At 37.1% G+C, this 17,964-nt stretch overlaps 1 protein-coding gene and 1 long non-coding RNA gene across 8 annotated transcripts in view; one reads left to right on the plus strand and one right to left on the minus strand.

The window, feature by feature from the left end:
• gpatch8 (G patch domain containing 8) overlaps window positions 1-17,964 on the plus strand; it is a 180,479-nt gene that overhangs the window by 66,077 nt on the left and 96,438 nt on the right. For 2 of the 7 annotated variants that reach the window (XM_048560351.2, XM_048560352.2), the window contains 2 exons: window positions 12,019-12,086; window positions 15,384-15,470. The exons of 4 other annotated variants lie outside the window; for them this stretch is intronic. In XM_048560351.2, the coding sequence (XP_048416308.1) occupies window positions 12,019-12,086; window positions 15,384-15,470 (155 nt within the window). Of the gene's footprint in view, window positions 1-9,759; window positions 9,805-12,018; window positions 12,087-15,383; window positions 15,471-17,964 lie in introns of all 7 variants that reach the window. One more of the 7 variants, XM_048560355.2, reaches the window with a different exon arrangement.
• LOC125466170 (uncharacterized) overlaps window positions 6,408-17,964 on the minus strand; it is a 44,564-nt gene continuing 33,007 nt past the window's right edge. The window contains exon 3 of the long non-coding RNA XR_007250391.2: window positions 6,408-6,621. This is a non-coding gene — a long non-coding RNA (uncharacterized LOC125466170). The remainder of the gene's footprint in view (window positions 6,622-17,964) is intronic.

A 17,964-nucleotide genomic window follows, 5' to 3' on the forward strand; every position in this document is an offset into this window, starting at 1 on the left:
ATTTTAATATTTGAGTTATTTCTACTAACTCCTTTTGAGTGCGACTGTGGATACATTGGAAAATCTTAATTTTTACTATAAAGAGCTTAAAAAATTGCAATTCATTTTTACGTCTGTTAAGTACCCTTTCACTCATGTTTCTTGAGCAAACAGTGGAAATTATTCTTCCTCACACAATCATTTTTGTTAAATAAAAATACTTCTGGCATGCAAAATTTCAGCATGTTAACGAAAACAAGCATGTATGCACAGAAAACTGCTGAAATAAATATTCAATAATTGTTACAATCTAGAAAGTTGTCAGAAAAATGCAGATGCAAGTGCATTAATTTGTTACTTTAAACAGATCTGTTACTATTAAAAATTTTAATTGGGTACATCCGAGCTCGTTGTCTTATTTAAAAGTAGACTTTGCATAAAAATGCTACAGGATTTGCCACTGAATTCTTGTGCTGAATTTTCAACTGGATTTGTTGCGAGTTTGAATTGCAGTGCTGATTTTTTTTTTTAATCTGAAATTTCACTATCCCAGTGGTAAAGGGGAAATTTTCCATTGGCAAGGAAAGTTGGAAGTCTGCAACACTTCAAGAATTGAACAATAATAGGGCCACATTGATACGACCATGGGGTTTTAAAATACAGCCAGTATTGTCTTTCAGCTTAGATGAAATAATAAATTGAGGATAAGTTGGTGCCTTTCTAAATAAGTTGGTGCGTTTCTAAATTTCATGCATATTTTTGGATGGTTTTGGAGCTACTTGCAGAATGAATAATTAGTTGGTTTGTGGTGTGTTTCCACACAGTCTGATTTGACACTTGTTTGCAATTTGCAATGACAAAACCAAATTTTTAACATTGGTAAAGGAGTTGAAGCTTTTTGTCTTGTTCACGTTAGGACGAGGATGCAAGAGACAGACTTGATGAAAGGGACAGCAGTTAATGCAGCATGACAAGAGAATGCTAATTGTTTGGACCATTTTAGACAGAGAAATGCAACAAAAACATTTAACAGCCTCCGTTCTCAGATCGAACACGTAGACTTATTGCTCAGGATTTTTGCCTTGGGAGTACAGCAAAGACTGGCAATCTGTAGCTTCACATGCACACATGAATCTCGTGCAAGTCCTACTGACAAATTTGCTTCACAGTCCAGATTATTTAATAAATAACTTTCAACATCTGAATCACATCTAATGGTTGAACACGAGTGGCTTGCTGTCCACCGTGAATGATTATTAGAGTGTTATTTGATAAGGTTTGCCAAGTATTAGGACATGTGACCTCCATCTCTGGCATCACACTGGCAGCAAAGTTTGTACATCATTTTACTCATGTTATGGGAAAAATGTCTCACGTGTGACAGCAGTATAATATCACTCTTGTTTGATGTTATGTAGCAATGTGAAACAACTAGCTTCACCTAGTTTCACCAACTTGTTCAATTTTTTTTGACACCTTGTTTCAGAAATCTAAGGTAGACTGACCAGCATTCAGCTCAAAATTGATAGATGTTTGCCATTTCATGAGTTCTTACAATATTTAGTGAATGATGGTTTGATCAGGATAGCCATTATCTCTCAGAATAGCTGTGATGAGCCATATCTCAGCATCAAGCTTTCACAGGGAACAAGTATAAGTTGTTTTTTGTGGCACAATGGTAGTATCCCTTACACTGAGCGGGCAGCCCTGGGTTCATGTCCAACCTCCTTCACAGGTAGAGAGTTTTGAGAAGATTTGTAGCTCAGGTTGAGTTTCTGGATGTGAGTTTGCTTGCTGAGCTGGAAGATTAGTTTTCAGACGTTTCGTCACCATTCTAGATAACATCATCAGTGTGCGTCCGATGAAGCGCCGGTGTTATGTCCCGCTTTCTATTTATCTGTTTAGGTTTCCTTGGGTTGGTGATGTCATTTCCTGTTCTTTTTCTCAGAGGGTGGTAGATTGATTTGGAGCCAATGTGTTTGTTGATGGAGTTCCAGTTGGAATGCCACGCCTCTAGGAATTCTCCTGCGTGTCTCTGTCTGGCTTGTCCTAGGATGGATGTGTTGTCCCAATCAAAGTGGTGTCCTTCCTCATCTGTAAGTAAGGATACTAGTGACCCACTATCACTAGTATCGTTACTTACAGATGAGGAAGGACACCACTTTGATTGGGACAACACATCCATCCTAGGACAAGCCAGACAGAGACACGCAGGAGAATTCCTAGACGTGTGGCATTCCAACTGGAACTCCATCAACAAACACATTGGCTCCAAATCAATCTACCACCCTCTGAGAAAAAGAACAGGAAATGACATCACCAACCCAAGGAAACCTAAACAGATAAATAGAAAGCGGGACATAACACCGGCGCTTCATCGGACGCACACTGATGTGAGCTAGAATGGTGACGAAATGTCGGAAAACTAACCTTCCAGCTCAGTGAGCAAACTCACATCCAGAACTCCTTCAAAGGTGTGTAATAACTAGTCCTTGAGTAGGAAATATTAGTGCGGAGGTGGCAAGGGCCCAGTCGATGAACTTGCCAGTAAGATTAATCTTTTAGCATAGGAATCCCAATGCCTAAATTGTCCAGCAAATCATAAGTTTTTGGCAAATTGTAGTAGAGAAACCATTCACAGGCTCTTCGACTATATCGAGTAAAGATTGCTGCATTTCTGTCATAAATATGAGTGCTGGGTAGAGTTTGTTAAACTGTTTAAATAAGTCATTTGCAGCTTTTGATTTACATACTGAATTTTGTAATGGAAATATGCAAAGGATAGAATGTTAGTGGTCAGTCTATCAAAGATACGCTTTACATGATAGCCCGCAAAGATGTAGGCAAGAGCTGCAGCTAGAGTGAAACATGGCAACACTATCTCTTTCAGCATATGTGATGTAAAGGAAATTGAACTCCATTCCTTGGGTTGCTAAGTTTGAGTTTGTTGAACGCATTCAAACACTGGTAGCGCATCTAAATTGCCATAATCTAATGACGTTTACAAATGTCCGTGCCTCCCTTGAGTGGTATCTTGTTAAGTAAGCTACCAATGTTGAAAGAGCATATGGACATGCTATTGTTGTAGGTCTTATATAGTTTCTGAAAAGTGAATGAGTCCTTCACATTGTGTATGGGCAACTAATTTAAAAGTGATTGCAACAGCTCATTCAACCATTTGGCCAATGTATATTAAACAGAACTTGATAGATAAAATAGGGTGTAAAGAGACCTTTTATGTATTTTAAACAAACACAAAAAACTGTGGAAGCTGGAAATTCAAAAAATTGCAGAAAATGCTAGAAAAACTTAGCAGGATTGACAGCATCTATAGAGAAGTTCCAAAGAAGTGTCACTGGACCTGAATCGTTGAGACTGCTTTGCCCTCACAGGTGCTGCCAGATCTGCTGAGTTTTTCCAGAAATTTATTTTAAGTGTGTTTTGTGTTCCTTGGTAGCCTGTACGTGCTGGGATTTATATATGTCAAATAAGCAGGTTATCACATTTGTGTAGGTCCCACACGTGGACCTGCAACTCCTTTATACCCTATTTTATCTGTCATGTTCTGTACAACAAAAATTGGTCAAATGGTTGAGTGAACTGTTGTAAACTTTTGTAAATGATATCTACAGGACCTGCTTACAACATATAAACTTGGAATCATTTGAGCATAGAATGCCATTTTTGTTGAGTCTGACTCCCTAGTCGCTTTCCAGGTTTACATATGAAATTATGCAAGATTACCAGCCATTTGCATTACAGGTGACAACCTGTTAAGTTGATGGGCGTTCCACAATAACGTGCAGTATCTCCAGAGCATGCTTTTAGGGCCTTGTCATCCTTGTTGGATGTTGGTTTGTGGTCAGATATCTGCTAGTAAAGAAATTGAAGCTCTGAATTTTTCCATGTGATGTAGGATGGAAGCACATCATTGCATTTGCCTGTGCCAGAGGCTACATATATTAACTCAGGATTCTGTTTTATGTAGTTAAAAGGTGTTTGTACATTGCACCTTTTTCATGGAAAACAAAAAAGGGTCGTGGAGTCTGTTGATCTCTGCTTTCCCTCGACAATTCCCTGACCATTCTGAATCAATCTGCCTGATGTGATCGATAGTTACGCAGCTCCGATGATGGTCTAACTAGTCAGCACCATTTTTTTTGCAAATATCAATTTTCCCTTTTGTCAATTCGGTGTTTTGTGTTCTACTTCCGATGACTGCAAGATGAAAAACTGCATCATTTTGTCTGCTGATAATAGGGCTTTACATTCAGTACACCGAAGGAATTAACCAAATTATTACCAGTTACTCATTTCTTTTTTCTTCTATCAAAATGATATCCGTAGGTTATTGATTGCCAATTGATTAGAAGCATAAAAAGTAATGTGCAAAATTGAAATAATGTTAGAGATTGAAGTCGTCGTTTTGTCAGTCAAAAGCAAAGATTATCCTTTTAAATGGTAAACACTGAACATCAACTTCAAAATGTACGGAACTTTTATCAGCGAACAGTGTTTAATTTAGTTTGCATATTGTAACTTCTCATCAATGACTCTGGCCAGTGGAGGTTTTGCAACTTTGCGTAAAGAGAAATGTATCTCATCAGAAAACATGTCCACATATTCAGATAACAAAGGTGTAGTGCTGGATGAACACAGCAGGAAAGCTGACCTTTTGGGTCTGGACCTTTCTTCAGAAATGGAAGGGGAGGAGATTCTGAAATAAATAGAGAGGGAGGGGGGGTGGATGGAAGATGAGCATCCATCCGCCTCCCCCTCCCTCTTAATTTGTTTCAGAATCCCCTTCCCTTCCCCCATTTCTGAAGAAGGATCCAGACATAAAACATCAGCTTTCCTGCTCCTCTGCTGCTTGCGCTGCTGTGTTCATCCAGCTCTACACCTTGTTATCTCAGATTGTCCAGCATCAGCAATTTCTACTATCTCCACATACTCGGGTTTTATTTTATGCTAGGTTTTCCTTCATTAAACGTTTATAGAGTACGGTTTGTGCGCAGAAAATAGGAATATACGTTTTGCAGTTAACTTGCATGTATGTGGATAAGTGTTTTGCCATGTTCTTGATGAAAAAATCTCAAGTCTCTGAGGAACGATTTGTTTTTACAGTTTTTGAGCAATAATTAATTTATTAATTTTGAAAGCTAAGCCTGTTAGAGACGTGACAATTTAAAGGCTTGTTTGGAAGTACAGTTAAATAATCAACTTATTGCCTATGACTTTTAAAGCGTTATTACCATGGCATGCTTTGACTCATGAGTATTAAATTTATTACTTTCAAATCCCATTATGGACTGTCAACTGAGAGTGACGATAAGGACAGAAGACTTGAAACATGTTTTACATGCTTTGCTGAACTTTACCTTTTCTTCATCAGCTTTAGGAACTATGTGAAAAGTATGGTTCCCAATTTCTTGTTAGTTGAATGAATAATAATATTTCAGAAATTAACAATACTTCACTGGCATTTTTAACAATTTCCTTGGTGTAAGATCCATTAGAATATTTGATCAACAGTGCTTTTAAAACAGTTCCCCATGAAAAAGATATGGCTTAATTCGTTGCATAGTAAGGTGTCAGCAAAAGAACACCAACCTTGATGCCATATATTCTCCAATTAAAAGCTACTTTTTGTAATCTAAGCATCTGATATTAGAGGCTAAAACTGCCTTTTCCATCTTTCGAAGCAAATTTCCCTTGCATATATTTCTAGTTTTTTGGCGTTCTAAATGTTCAATGAGAATTTGAATTTTGAAACTACTTGAACCTTATTTAACAAATTCTTGGATCTAACTTTGTAATACTAGAAACCTATAATTTTCAGTTGTAGAACTGTATGTTTTACACAGTAAATGTGGTTGTTACATATCTGAAGTGAAAGTTACTAAATACTGCCGCATTACCACGAGCATGCCATCCTTCTTAGTCAGGCTTCCCTGACTGAAGAAGCCCACAGTCATGGCAAGGATGTTATAGTCTACCCCTGCGACTAACGTCTTTGGTGAATTTCTCAACCTTTCCACAGAAACCAGCAATTCTGCCATTCCATAAAAGGCTCAACCTCGTCCCATAGACTTTGTGTTTTTTTCCCTTGACAGTTGTGCATCTTGTGTGAATTTAGTTCTCTCATCATGCTGTACAAAAATGCTATTTTTACCACTTGAGACTTTCGGATGATTTTGCTTTCTCTAATTAAAAAAGTATCTTGCATAAAATGACAACCCCCCCCCCCCCCCCCCGCCCCCAATCAAGTGGTTGGTTTTAGATGCTCAATTCAAAACTAGATTTTAGGGCAGCATAAAGTCATTTTGTCTATTCAGTCTGAAATGGTGAATGTGTGCATTTTTTTTAATGTGCACTTGCTAATGACAATAATATGTCAATTTATGTGTAAATAATATTTCGATTGGTATGCAAAAAAAGTTGTATTTCCTTCATTGTGGTGATTCTTTAAATCAGGAGTATAGTTAATTTTTTTAACAATTTATTGAGCCCTTGATGATTCATAATTGTAAGTTATGCACTGAAATCAACATTTTCTCAATTAGTGTCTTGCGTTTGCTTCATTTAGCTTGTCAGAAGTTTTGTATCTGTTCTGTTTCTGTATCCATACATCATGCATCGGTACTGATGAATAACAACAAAGAAAGCAAAAATCAGTGAATATATTTTATTCATTTTTACTCACCTGCCCCCACCACCAAAAAATTAAAATTGCAGATCATAAGGAACATAAATGTTCATAGATATTGCAGTATTAAGTAACTGTCCACATTTCTCTCTTGCTTGTGTACTCTCAACGAGCATGTGCCAAAGTGAATGTTAGCAGAATTTGTTAATACCTGGTGGGATGGTTGATAGAAATAGTTATCTCTTGCCCTTGCTCTGAATGCATCTAGCTCAACATAAAATGCATATATCCATGATTACATGGATTTCTGTAAATAATTTTGCATCCGGTACATTGACTTATCTAAAATACTTCAGAAAACAATGTAAAATGATAATTTAAAAAATAGACAGTAACACAATTACTGATGCTTCAGAATTGAAGATTGTAATCTACAAACATTATTGCATCTTCATTTTTCCAATACCAAGTCATTATCTGAGACTGTTGATTTCATGGTGAGATTCTAGTCCTTTTTAAGAATGCAGTTTCATCTCGACAGAGGAATAGTATTCTGTTTTTTACAGTTTAACCACGCGGTTTTAATAAGACATCGGCCCAGATTTTGTTGATAGTGGGCATGGCAGACTATGCCTTTGTTTTTAAAGATCATTTTAGTTGCCTTTAAGCTTAAAACATCTTTGCCTTGAAAATTGGTAGAAGTGTAAGGTCAAAGGGACCTCCAGTCAACATGAAGCAGCAGTGTAACTCCTCAACCAATGCACTTTAAGGATTAAAAGCTGGAATGACAAAGAAATGAGTGGAAATTTAATTTGTGTCAAATTAAATTCTAAAAGAGAAATATGCATTGCAAAACAAAAAAAGAGAGAGAGAGAATGACAGGAAAAATGAGGGGGAAAAAAAGCTATATTTTACAAGCCCAGGGATGATTTGCATCCTGTGCAAGAATGAGGCTCCACAGTGTTCCCTGGCCACATGAGGGAGGTTGAAACAGTGAAGGAATGCATGTCTTAACTATTGAAAACGCCCTAAACTATCTAGTGCATTGTGGTAATTTGTAAATCACTGAGTTTCTCCTTATCAAACTTATGGACTATTTCCATATTAATAAAGGTGTGCACTTTTAAGCTTGCTGTTATTTTTTTCAGAAAATGTAGGACAACTATGCATCACCATACTTGACCATATTCATTGTAATGAAATCCTTAAGAAAAAACTAACTTGGTAGCTGCTTCCTGACCACTTCTGCCTTTGACCCAGACTGTTTACAAGTTTTAGCTAAATTTAACCCTAAAGTGATGTGCCATCTGGAAGATTGCAGACGTCCTTCATTTTAACATTTTTACCTTGTTTGTCTCAGCCTACCTGATGTTGAAGCTGACGTCAAGCCTTATCATTTTCACAATATTCCACTGCACTTCCAGCTAGCCATTCTCCTCACACCCATGTCACACTTAAACTGAAGAAGGGTCTAGACCTGAAATGTCAGCTTTCCTGCTCCTCTGATGCTGCTTGGCTTGCTGTGTTCATCCAGCTCTACACCTTGTTATTTCTTAAACTCTTTTTTTTAATCTCTGAAACCCAGTTCACTCATTAATCTTGTGCCTGCTGCCTTACATCTGCTTCTAAGTATACCTCAATTGTGAAATTCTCATTTTTGTTATCAGTTTTCTCTTGCCCTAACTCCACTGCTTGTCCCTTTAACCTTCACCAATAACAGGCTGTTGAGCAATTAAAATTAAGGGTCCTGAGTTATTGGTATTCATTGCCTTGCTCCAGAGTTCCATCTTCAAATGCCTTTAATGTTCGTGCCCTCCTTTTTACTTATTTTTCTAATTAACCTGTTGAGAGATGTTATTAAACGCCTCTGGAGCAGGTGGGACTTTCTTTTAAGAGGGTTGTTTAAAAATTTTTGCTTTGAACAAACATTTTGCCTAATATTGTGTTGCGTGACTTAGTGTTGTGTTTGATATCATTCTTCTAAATACCTTGGGATGTTTAACTGTGTTGAACAGTTATTTTAGATGTTATGTTCAATATATAGTCTATATATTTTGTGTAAAAGTCAACACCATGATTATTGGTCTAAAAAGATGTAATATTTCAAAGATTGTGTGTGATAGTCACCCTGGCTTTTCAGCAGTGAATGAGTTTTTTTGCAAAAATGAGAAAATATTGTCTGAAACTGCATGGTGCCAAGAGTAGAAGTTGGGCTCACTATACCACTCAGAGAAAGATATTTCATAAAATACAATAGAAATGCAGTTACAGCCTAGGTTATTTTTGAAGCAGTACATGGTTAGAAATATGGAGCTGAGGATCAGCTTTGAAAAGTTTATTTGACAGACTTCAGTTCCTTTAAAAATGGATTGGAATCTCGTTGTATCAGTTTGGCAATACCTCAGCTTCTTCACACTTGAAGACTTAACCATTTATCCATTCAGTGCGACCAGAATCAAATATAGATGTCAGTCTGTCAAAGCATGTAAGCATTGCTTCCGTATTTTTGGCCTAAAAATTTGGTGCCAAAAAATCAACTTTAGCTTCAGTGCTCATGGGAAATTCAATTGTTGGATCATTTTATCCAAGTAATTGGTCAAGCAGACTTTCTCAGTTCATACAGTTACAGGGTTGTATAAAAGATAACTATGATTTTCTATTAAGTGAGAGAATTGTTTGCTTCTGCAATTGAAGGCTACAACAGTAACATCTGTCCCAGAGTTATGTGTTCTGAAGTTCAAGTTCAAGGTTATATTTGATTTTATAATTTGGCTACAAACGTGATATTATTCTTGTATAGTATCTTTTTTTGAAGCAGTTGCTGATGATCTGTTATATGCTCTGCTTGGATTTATACAATTCACAAGTTCTGTGAAATATATTACACCTTGAATCCTCCAAATAGCAAAAATGGAGTGAAAGTGTACTTAAAAACAGAAAATGAAAAGCTGTATTACCTCCCTACATACTGCCAAAAAGGGAAATGGAATTATAGGGCAGAAAAAGTGATAGGATTGGGCCATGGGCTGTTTGCCAAGCTGAAGCTGTTCCTGTCTTCACTAATGCTTTATGCTGTCCTTTTTTTTTTGTTTCTTCACTATTCCCACCTAACAGATGATATTTCTATTTTACAGCATTTTGATCACGGAGATGTTGTGGTGATGGTAAACTTAGCTGTGGTAATTTTTTTCAGACTGAATTACTATCCCTCTTTGTCATCAGTGCACCGATATGAAAGGCTTCTTTTCCTTCTCTGTTTAGCGTTCATTCTGCTGCTTGATATTCATTATCTTTATTTCTTAGTAAAATTATTTACAATGCATCCGTCCTGAGTGTTAATTGTTGTCCATTAGGGAATAAATGCTGAGAAGAGACTGTTTTGTGTTTCTTAAAAAATCCATTCCAACTTGTATTGTCCAAGAGTTGATTTTGCCCATTTACTGAGTGCTTGCACTTGCAAATGCAAATAAAAACATAAATATAAAACTTTTCACCTGTGCTACTAATAATTGTTTGAGAAATATTACATTAATCCATACATCAACTTGGTCTGAGTCCCTTCACAATGCACCAAAATACATTACACAATTTGATGCCTTCTGTATCTGCACCCAGTGTACAATATGTTATTTTGGTGAATTGGCTTACACCTAAATAAGTAAGGCTGATTAAATTGTGCTTACCACTTATTTGAAAAATCCTGCAAACCAAATTATATCAGTTTACTGTTTTGAAACCATCTTGTATTTCTCTAAAGTTGTTGAGCATCTAAGGTAAGTAGTTTGTTCTGTCACTGCTCAGCAAACAGCTGCTGATTGTGTACTTCTGACTTAGATATGTGGTAGTAAAGTGCTAGGCTGTCCCATTTGCTTTGTTTGGCTGGTTGAGTGAATTAAAGATTTGTACCACTCTTATACATAGTTTGATTAGTACTGTTGAAAGTTTAATTTTCTTTGCAAAAAGTCCTTTTCACAGCTTAGTTGCCTTAGTGTGACCTAAAATTGGCAAGTATTTCAGTAGTGATGGGAAAATTGCCATTCCTTTTTTGATAAACTAATTTTTGTGGCAAGCACTCAATCATAATTTTGATAAATACCTCTTTCTCGAGAGCTGGAATAACACTCAGGCATGTTTGGCCTTGCAAGTCTACGTGCAGAGAGGAGAATGAGTCCAGTGTTTTCGAAACACCACCTTCTCAAATGTGTATAAAGTGCAGCCTCTGGTGGCGGAAATGGAAATAATAGCTAACCACAGATTTCTGTGTAGATATTTTAAATCTATTCAAACAAGTTATGACACACCTCAAGAGGTCAAACATGAACACGTGGCCTTCTGGGTCGGCGTTAGGGACGCTGTCAGTATGTCATAGACGCCTAGGATTTTTGTATCTGCTATATAATTTATATACTGTACAGGTTTAGATTAAGATGTTTTATTGAACTAATTAACCCAGTAAAACATGAACATATTTACTTTTAAATGATTGGCAGACAAAATTCTGCTACCTCTCCCAAACCCCTTTACAAAATTAACATCTCCAAATGTGGTTTGCTAAATGTCAGGCAAAAAGATACTTACAGGACCCAGCACCAGCAAAATTTAAATTTATTACTGATCAGAACAGAAGAGGAATCACTTTTTGCTCAACAATTTGTTCTAATTGTGCGTTTAACTTTGTGGCCAAGCAACCTTAACCATGTGAATTTAAAATTCTACTAAATTTCAGTTAACTTACTACCTGTCTTGATGATTCAACCCCAACATCCCGACCACATCCAAAATTGAGATCAATTTGCAAATAAACAGCCATTCTAGCTTTTGCAAGTTAAATAAAATCTTCACAAGTGTACTGTTTATGATTGTAAATCTTTTGCTGTTCCCTTTTCTCCTCTCATCTACTGACACCTCAAAAACACAGTGGAAACTTAAAAATAATATAAATTGAGAGTGTATTTCTCGAGTCAGAAAAGAGATAGAAGTAAATCCTTGGCTGAAACATCAACTGAATCTACTAAAAAATGCAGATGTTTCCCCACTTATTGTTTAACAAGATAAATCAAGCTGTACAATTTAATATTTCTACATTTATGAAATATTAACCTGTCTGATGCACTTGCAACTTCTGCTTTTAGCATGGCAAATGATGACATGACAAAGTAGATTCTTCTCAGCAGATGTTATACCTGCACATTGTCTAATCTTTGTTAATATCAGAAAATACTTTCAATGAGTGCTGATAAAACTCTAAGCTGTGAGAATGGCTTCTGTTTGGTTCACTGTAGCTTCTGGCCTCTGCACTTCAAGGCAAGATCTTTACCCACCAGACCCTGTGAGCAAGTAATTATAATTAAATGCCACTGTAATTGCTACAATGTCTTACTTTCCTATTTTAGGGAGAACAGATCCCATTCCTATTATCGTCAAGTATGATGTCATGGGCATGGGTCGTATGGAAATGGAGGTAAGACTGTAAAACTCGAAATAATGGCAAACGGTGGCTGTTCAGACATTTTAATATTGTAATGTTATTGATATAACTGACAGAATTTGTCATCTTAGTAAATGTATGGAGTGTACAAGCACTTAAATATCGTTGAAACAAGGGTAGGTTATTCATTTCCTCAATTTTCCTGCTCCTCTGATGCTGCCTGTCCTGCTGTGTTCATCCAGCTCCATACTGTGTTATTTCTGACTCAAGCATCTGCAGTTCTTGCTATCTCTAAGTTAAAGTTCGGGTATAGGTTTTTGGTGTGAACCTTCCTAAAGTAAGGTCACACCTTGAATATTAGCATCAATTTTCTTTCTACAAATGTGCAATAACGATTGACTGTTTGCAGCATTTGTTTTTATATTCTTTCCAAAATTTTCTGGTTTTTTTTGTAAACAACATTTCGTTATGACCTTCCTTAAGGTTGTTTAGTAGTTTAATTAGATTTATAGCTGCCTTTATCAAGCTTTGGCACCTTGACCTGATGGAGATTAATGCTCAAAAGGTTTTAAAGGTGAGAGTGATTTAAAGTGAAGAAATGATAAATATTCAAAAATGTGGTTCGGAAATTGCCCCTAATATACTTGCCACCTATAGTCTACGTTCTCTGCAGTTGAGGACTGAGCTAATGTCAAAGGAAACTTGAGATGACAAATGATTTTTTACTTTTGTACATTAGCTAGTTACAAGAAATTTAATTCAAGTTTCAAAGTCAATGTTGTCTATTTGCTAGCCAGCTATTAATAGTTATTGAAAGATGGTGATTTGCCACTGACTATAAGACCATAACATCACAATGGCTTGATACTGGCTGAGGCATTCTCCCTATGCATGATTTTTCTCTATGCAAACTATTCATTATGATGCAAGTTTCACAACCTGATGTGAAATCTCAATTTTAAATAAAAGCTCCTATGTTGACATTTGTTGTTTCCCTGAGGATTTCGACTAGGAGTCTAACAAACTGCATAATTTCACTTGAGATGGAGATCTCTGAAACTAGGTCAGTTAGGTGAGGTCAAAAGTTAGTTGAGGGAAAATTCAGTGTAACTTTAGAGTTGCCAATCTCACTGGCAAGAATAAGTTTTAACCCTGTCCTTTATATACCATGGCTAATTTTGAAAACCATTAGATTTTAATCATGTTACAGTTGACTGCTGAGAGCTGTTTATCTCTGAAAAATTTACAGTTCCAGTCTAAAATATTTAGTTGTCATAGTGACACGATATTTGGATGCCTTTCTGCACAGAGTTGATGTTTTAATTTTAGAAAAATTTATGACTAATTTTATAGGCCCTGGTAATTTCTTCTTAATATCTAAAATCTGGATTTTATGCAGTAAGGATGACCATACAGAAATATGAGATGGTTTGTGATTTTTCTTAAATAAATGGTTGAAACAACCTATTGTTTGTTAAGGGCTTAAGGAGTGATTTAAATAGAATAACACACCCTGTTTGGGAAAGACTAAATTGACTGCTGCAGCTGCTGGTTTATATTGATTAATTTTGGCAACCTATCGCAGTTAGAATTTTATAACATGCAACTCCATCTAGTGGTACGACTGCAAACCTTCAAAGCCTGTCAAATTAAAGACAAACCAGAGACGTGACTTTATTAAAGTCTGGAATGCGAATCCTTGTCTTTGCAGACCAAAGGTCAGCTGCTAGATTTAAATACTACTGGACTTGTCAAGTGATAACAAAAAGATACCAGTAAAATTAAGGATAACAAGGTGTCGAGCTGGATGAGCACAGCAGGCCAAGCAACATCATAGGAGCAGGAAAGCTGACGTTTTGGCCTAGACCCTTCTTCAGAAATGGGGGAGGGGAAGGTGGATGGAAGATGAGCATCCATCCACTTCCCCCTCCGTCTCAATTTATTTCAGAATCCCCTTCCCCTCCCCCATTTCTGAAGAAGGGGCTGGGCCCGAAATGTCAGCTCTCCTGCTCCTATGATGTTGCGTGGCCTGCTGTGTTCCTCCAGCTCTACACCTTGTTATCTCAGATTCTCCAGCATCTGCAGTTCCTACTATCCCAGTAAATTTAAGGTTCAGTTTATTAGAAATTGAAGATATTTTTGTCAGTTTTTAAAATATTGTTATGGGATGTGGGTTTCACTAGCGAGGACAGGACTCGTTGCTCATTCCTTAATTGCCCAGAGGGCAGTTAAGATTAAACCATATTGCTGTGGGTCTGAAGTAGCACGTAGGTCAGACCAGATAAGGATTGCAGTTTCCATCTCTAAAGGGCATGAGTGAACTAGATGGTTTTTCTGACGATTGGCAGTACTTTCGCAGTCTTCATTAGACTCTTAATTCCAGATGTTTATTCGATTCAGGTTGCACTGTTGCAAATAGTGATTGCCATTCTCCTTTAGGTTTCCTTCCTCTGTGATGCCTACCATATATGCCTTAAATCACTCTTCACGATTCTCTTTGAAATGTGAATTGTATTTTCATGCAACCTTCACCCATACACACCTGTGGTTATGCCATGTATTTCGGGATTCTCACACTGCTTGATACAGGTTCAGCTCATAAATTCTACCTTCTGAAATGAGTAATTATTAAAATTTCATCCTTATCAGTCATCAAGAACTTCTATGAGCTTTTAAAATATTTTAACATATATCTTGACAGATTGAGATTGGGAAACATTAGAAAAAATAGACCTTCTCAAGATTAGGCAGTTGATTTAAGTGATTTATGTCAAGTTTCAGGGCTGCCTATCTCCTGTGACTGTTTTTAAAGTCTTTACTTCTCGGCAAGATCATGAACTAAATTCTTCTGGAAGGAGAATGTAATATCCAAAGCTGATTTTGTGTATTTCCCAATTTGTATTACACTAGCACCTATCTCAGGAATGTGTAGGTGGAGAAGTATTAATACTTGCCCTCCAAATTTATTCATTGCACAACTGACAGGAGATGCATTCAGAGTGAAATAGAGATGGGTAAAAAATAGAACAGATTGGTTAGATATTTATATACTCCACACACTTTGAAATTACTTTGTTTCAATCCCTAACTAAATTTGCATCTTAAATACATCAGCCTTTTTCATTTGAAAGAAAAGCTCATTTAAACTGCAATAAGGAATGCTTTCAACATTTGGGACAGGTCAAATCGGCACTGAATTCTGTTTCACTCCATTTTTATAATGTGTATGGAGTGTTTCGTTCCATTTTATTGTGTATTGACTTTATTAGAATGTAAACAATGTTACAATGAAACAAGAGCTGCAACCAGTGCATTTTTCCCTTCTCACAGCTTGATTATGCAGATGATGCAACAGAACGACGACGTGTTATGGAGGTGGAAAAGCAGGATACTGAAGAACTCCGGCAAAAGTATAAGGTAATAATCACATTTTCAGTTTGTCTGCAGTTTTGAAGTTCCTGTGTCTCCCTTAATCCATTCCCAGTTTCATAAACATGGAATAAGTTAGTAATGTGTGTATGGTATAAAAAAGGACAAACTGGAAAAGACAAAAATATACTCTTGTGCTTTTACTTGCTTTTCAATTGTTTCTTATTCTTTCAGGGCTTGTGATGATTTTCTCAGTTCTGTCTGGTTTTTGAAATGAAACAATTTTTTCTTATTGATATTTGAAATGCTGAAATTTAATAATTAATTTCTTAGTACCACACTCCTAGAAAATGGCTCTATATAATTAGCTAATATATCTGATACATTGCCGATTCAAAAAATAATAAAACATTTGAAGTTTTTTATTCTAAAAATGAGTTTAGAAATTGTTTTGATTTTCTGATTTCTGATTTGAGCCATTGGAGAAAAACAACAGTTTCTTAAAATCACACAACATCACGTCATAATCCAACAAGTTTAGTTAAAATCACAAGCTTTCCAAGTGCTCCTCCATCAGGTGAAGTGGAGAAAGGTGTACAAGCACAGAATATATGGGCAGAGAGCTGTTTCTTAAAATAGGTCTACCAAAGATTTCACCCTGATGGTTTTTGGTATTATTTGGTTAAATATAAATGATGAAGCCATTTTGTTTTCAATGTTGGAATGTAGGGTTCACTAGTAAGAGAAATTTCTTACCCCTCAGTTGCTTCTGAGAAATTAACAGTCAGCAATCTTTAAGCTTCTGCAGCCTTTATATTTAAGCGTCAAATAAGGAGTTGCAGAGTTTTGGCCTAACAGCATTTTTAAAAATTCATTCAGAATATATGATAGACAATAGACAATAGGTGCTGGAGTAGACCATTCAGCCCTTCGAGCCAGCACCACCGTTCATTATGATCATCGCTGATATGGCGCCTAAGCCAGCATTTATTGCCTATTCTTAATTGCTGTTGATAGATTACCTATCATCACTAATTTATGTCCAAGTTGGGTGCTCTGATTTGTTGATGGACTTAGAAATGATAGTGTTCTCATGCACCGGTTAACCTGGGCAATAAATGCTTTTGTTTTATTGTTAGCTTTGGGTCTGAAAAAATGCCGAATCTGTGTTGTTAGCTGATCTCAGCTAGCTCACATTGAGTAGCTAGTTTCATTTGGTTTCTAAACCTCTAAATGTTTGGCGGGAAGAATAGACGATAATGCTAGTTTTCAATTCTAATTTATTCTTCCAAGGGATGTAGGCGGCACTGGCTAAATTTGTATTTTTTTTGTTGCCGGTGAGTACTGTCTAGAAATGCTGCTATCCGTGTGGTGAAAGTACATCTACGACACTTTTAAGGAGTGAATTCTGGATTTTGACACAGTGAAGAAATGGCAGAATCCAGGTTAGGATGGTGATTGCTTTGGTGGGGAATTTCCAAGTCAGAAGTGGGAATGTGCAATCATCGGCAAACAATGTTAAGCACCATTCATGACTCCTCAGATATTGAAGTGGTCTGCGTTCAATTGCGACAAGATCTGGACAATATCCAGGATTGGGCTGACAAGTGGCAAGTAACATTTGTGCCACACAACTGCCAGGCTATGACCATCAGTAATAAGGGACAATCTAATCACTACCCTTTGACATTCAGTGGTCTTACCATCTCTGAATCCCCCCACTATCAACATCATTAGGGGTATCATTGACCAGAAACTCAACTGAACTCACCACAAACACAGTGGGTACAAGGGAAGGTCAGAGGCTAGGAATTGTACGGTGAATAACTCTCCGCCTGAATCCCCAAACCCTGTCCACCATATAAAAAGCACAATTCAGGGGTGTGATAGACTGTCCCCCACTTGCCTGGATGAGTACAGCTCCAACAACACTCGAAGCTCAACAATATCCAGGCCAAAGCAGCCTGCTTGATTGGCACCACATTCGCAAGTATCCACTTTCTCCACCACTGATGCTTAGTAGCAGCAATGTGTACGATCTATAAGATGCATTGCAGAAATTTGCCAAAGATCCCCTGATAGCACCTTCTAAACCCATGATCACTTCCATCCAAAGGACAAGTGTAGTGGACATATGGGAACACCACTACCTTTAAGTTCCCCTCCAAGCCACTCACCATCCTAACCTGGAAATATATCGTTGACCCTTCACTGTTGCTAGGTCAAAATCCTGGAATTCCCTCCCTAATGATATTGTGGGTCAACCCACAGCACGTGGATTGCAGCGGTTCACAAAGACCGCTCACGGTCACCTTCTCAAGGGTAACTAGGCACAGGCAATAAATGCAGGCCAGCCAGTGGTGCCCACATTTCTCAAATGAATAAAGAAAAGGTGGTAGTCTTCCGTACACCTATTGTATGTGTTGTTGCAGTGTCTTGTACACTGAAGAATCGCTGGTAGGGGTCTGGGAAGAGTATGCTTTGGAAGTTTGAGAAAGCTGAACTTGAGCAGGCCATTTGAATTCAGTACGGAGTTTATATA

Source organism: Stegostoma tigrinum, chromosome 31 (genome assembly GCF_030684315.1).
Source record: "Stegostoma tigrinum isolate sSteTig4 chromosome 31, sSteTig4.hap1, whole genome shotgun sequence".
NCBI lineage: Eukaryota > Metazoa > Chordata > Chondrichthyes > Orectolobiformes > Stegostomatidae > Stegostoma > Stegostoma tigrinum.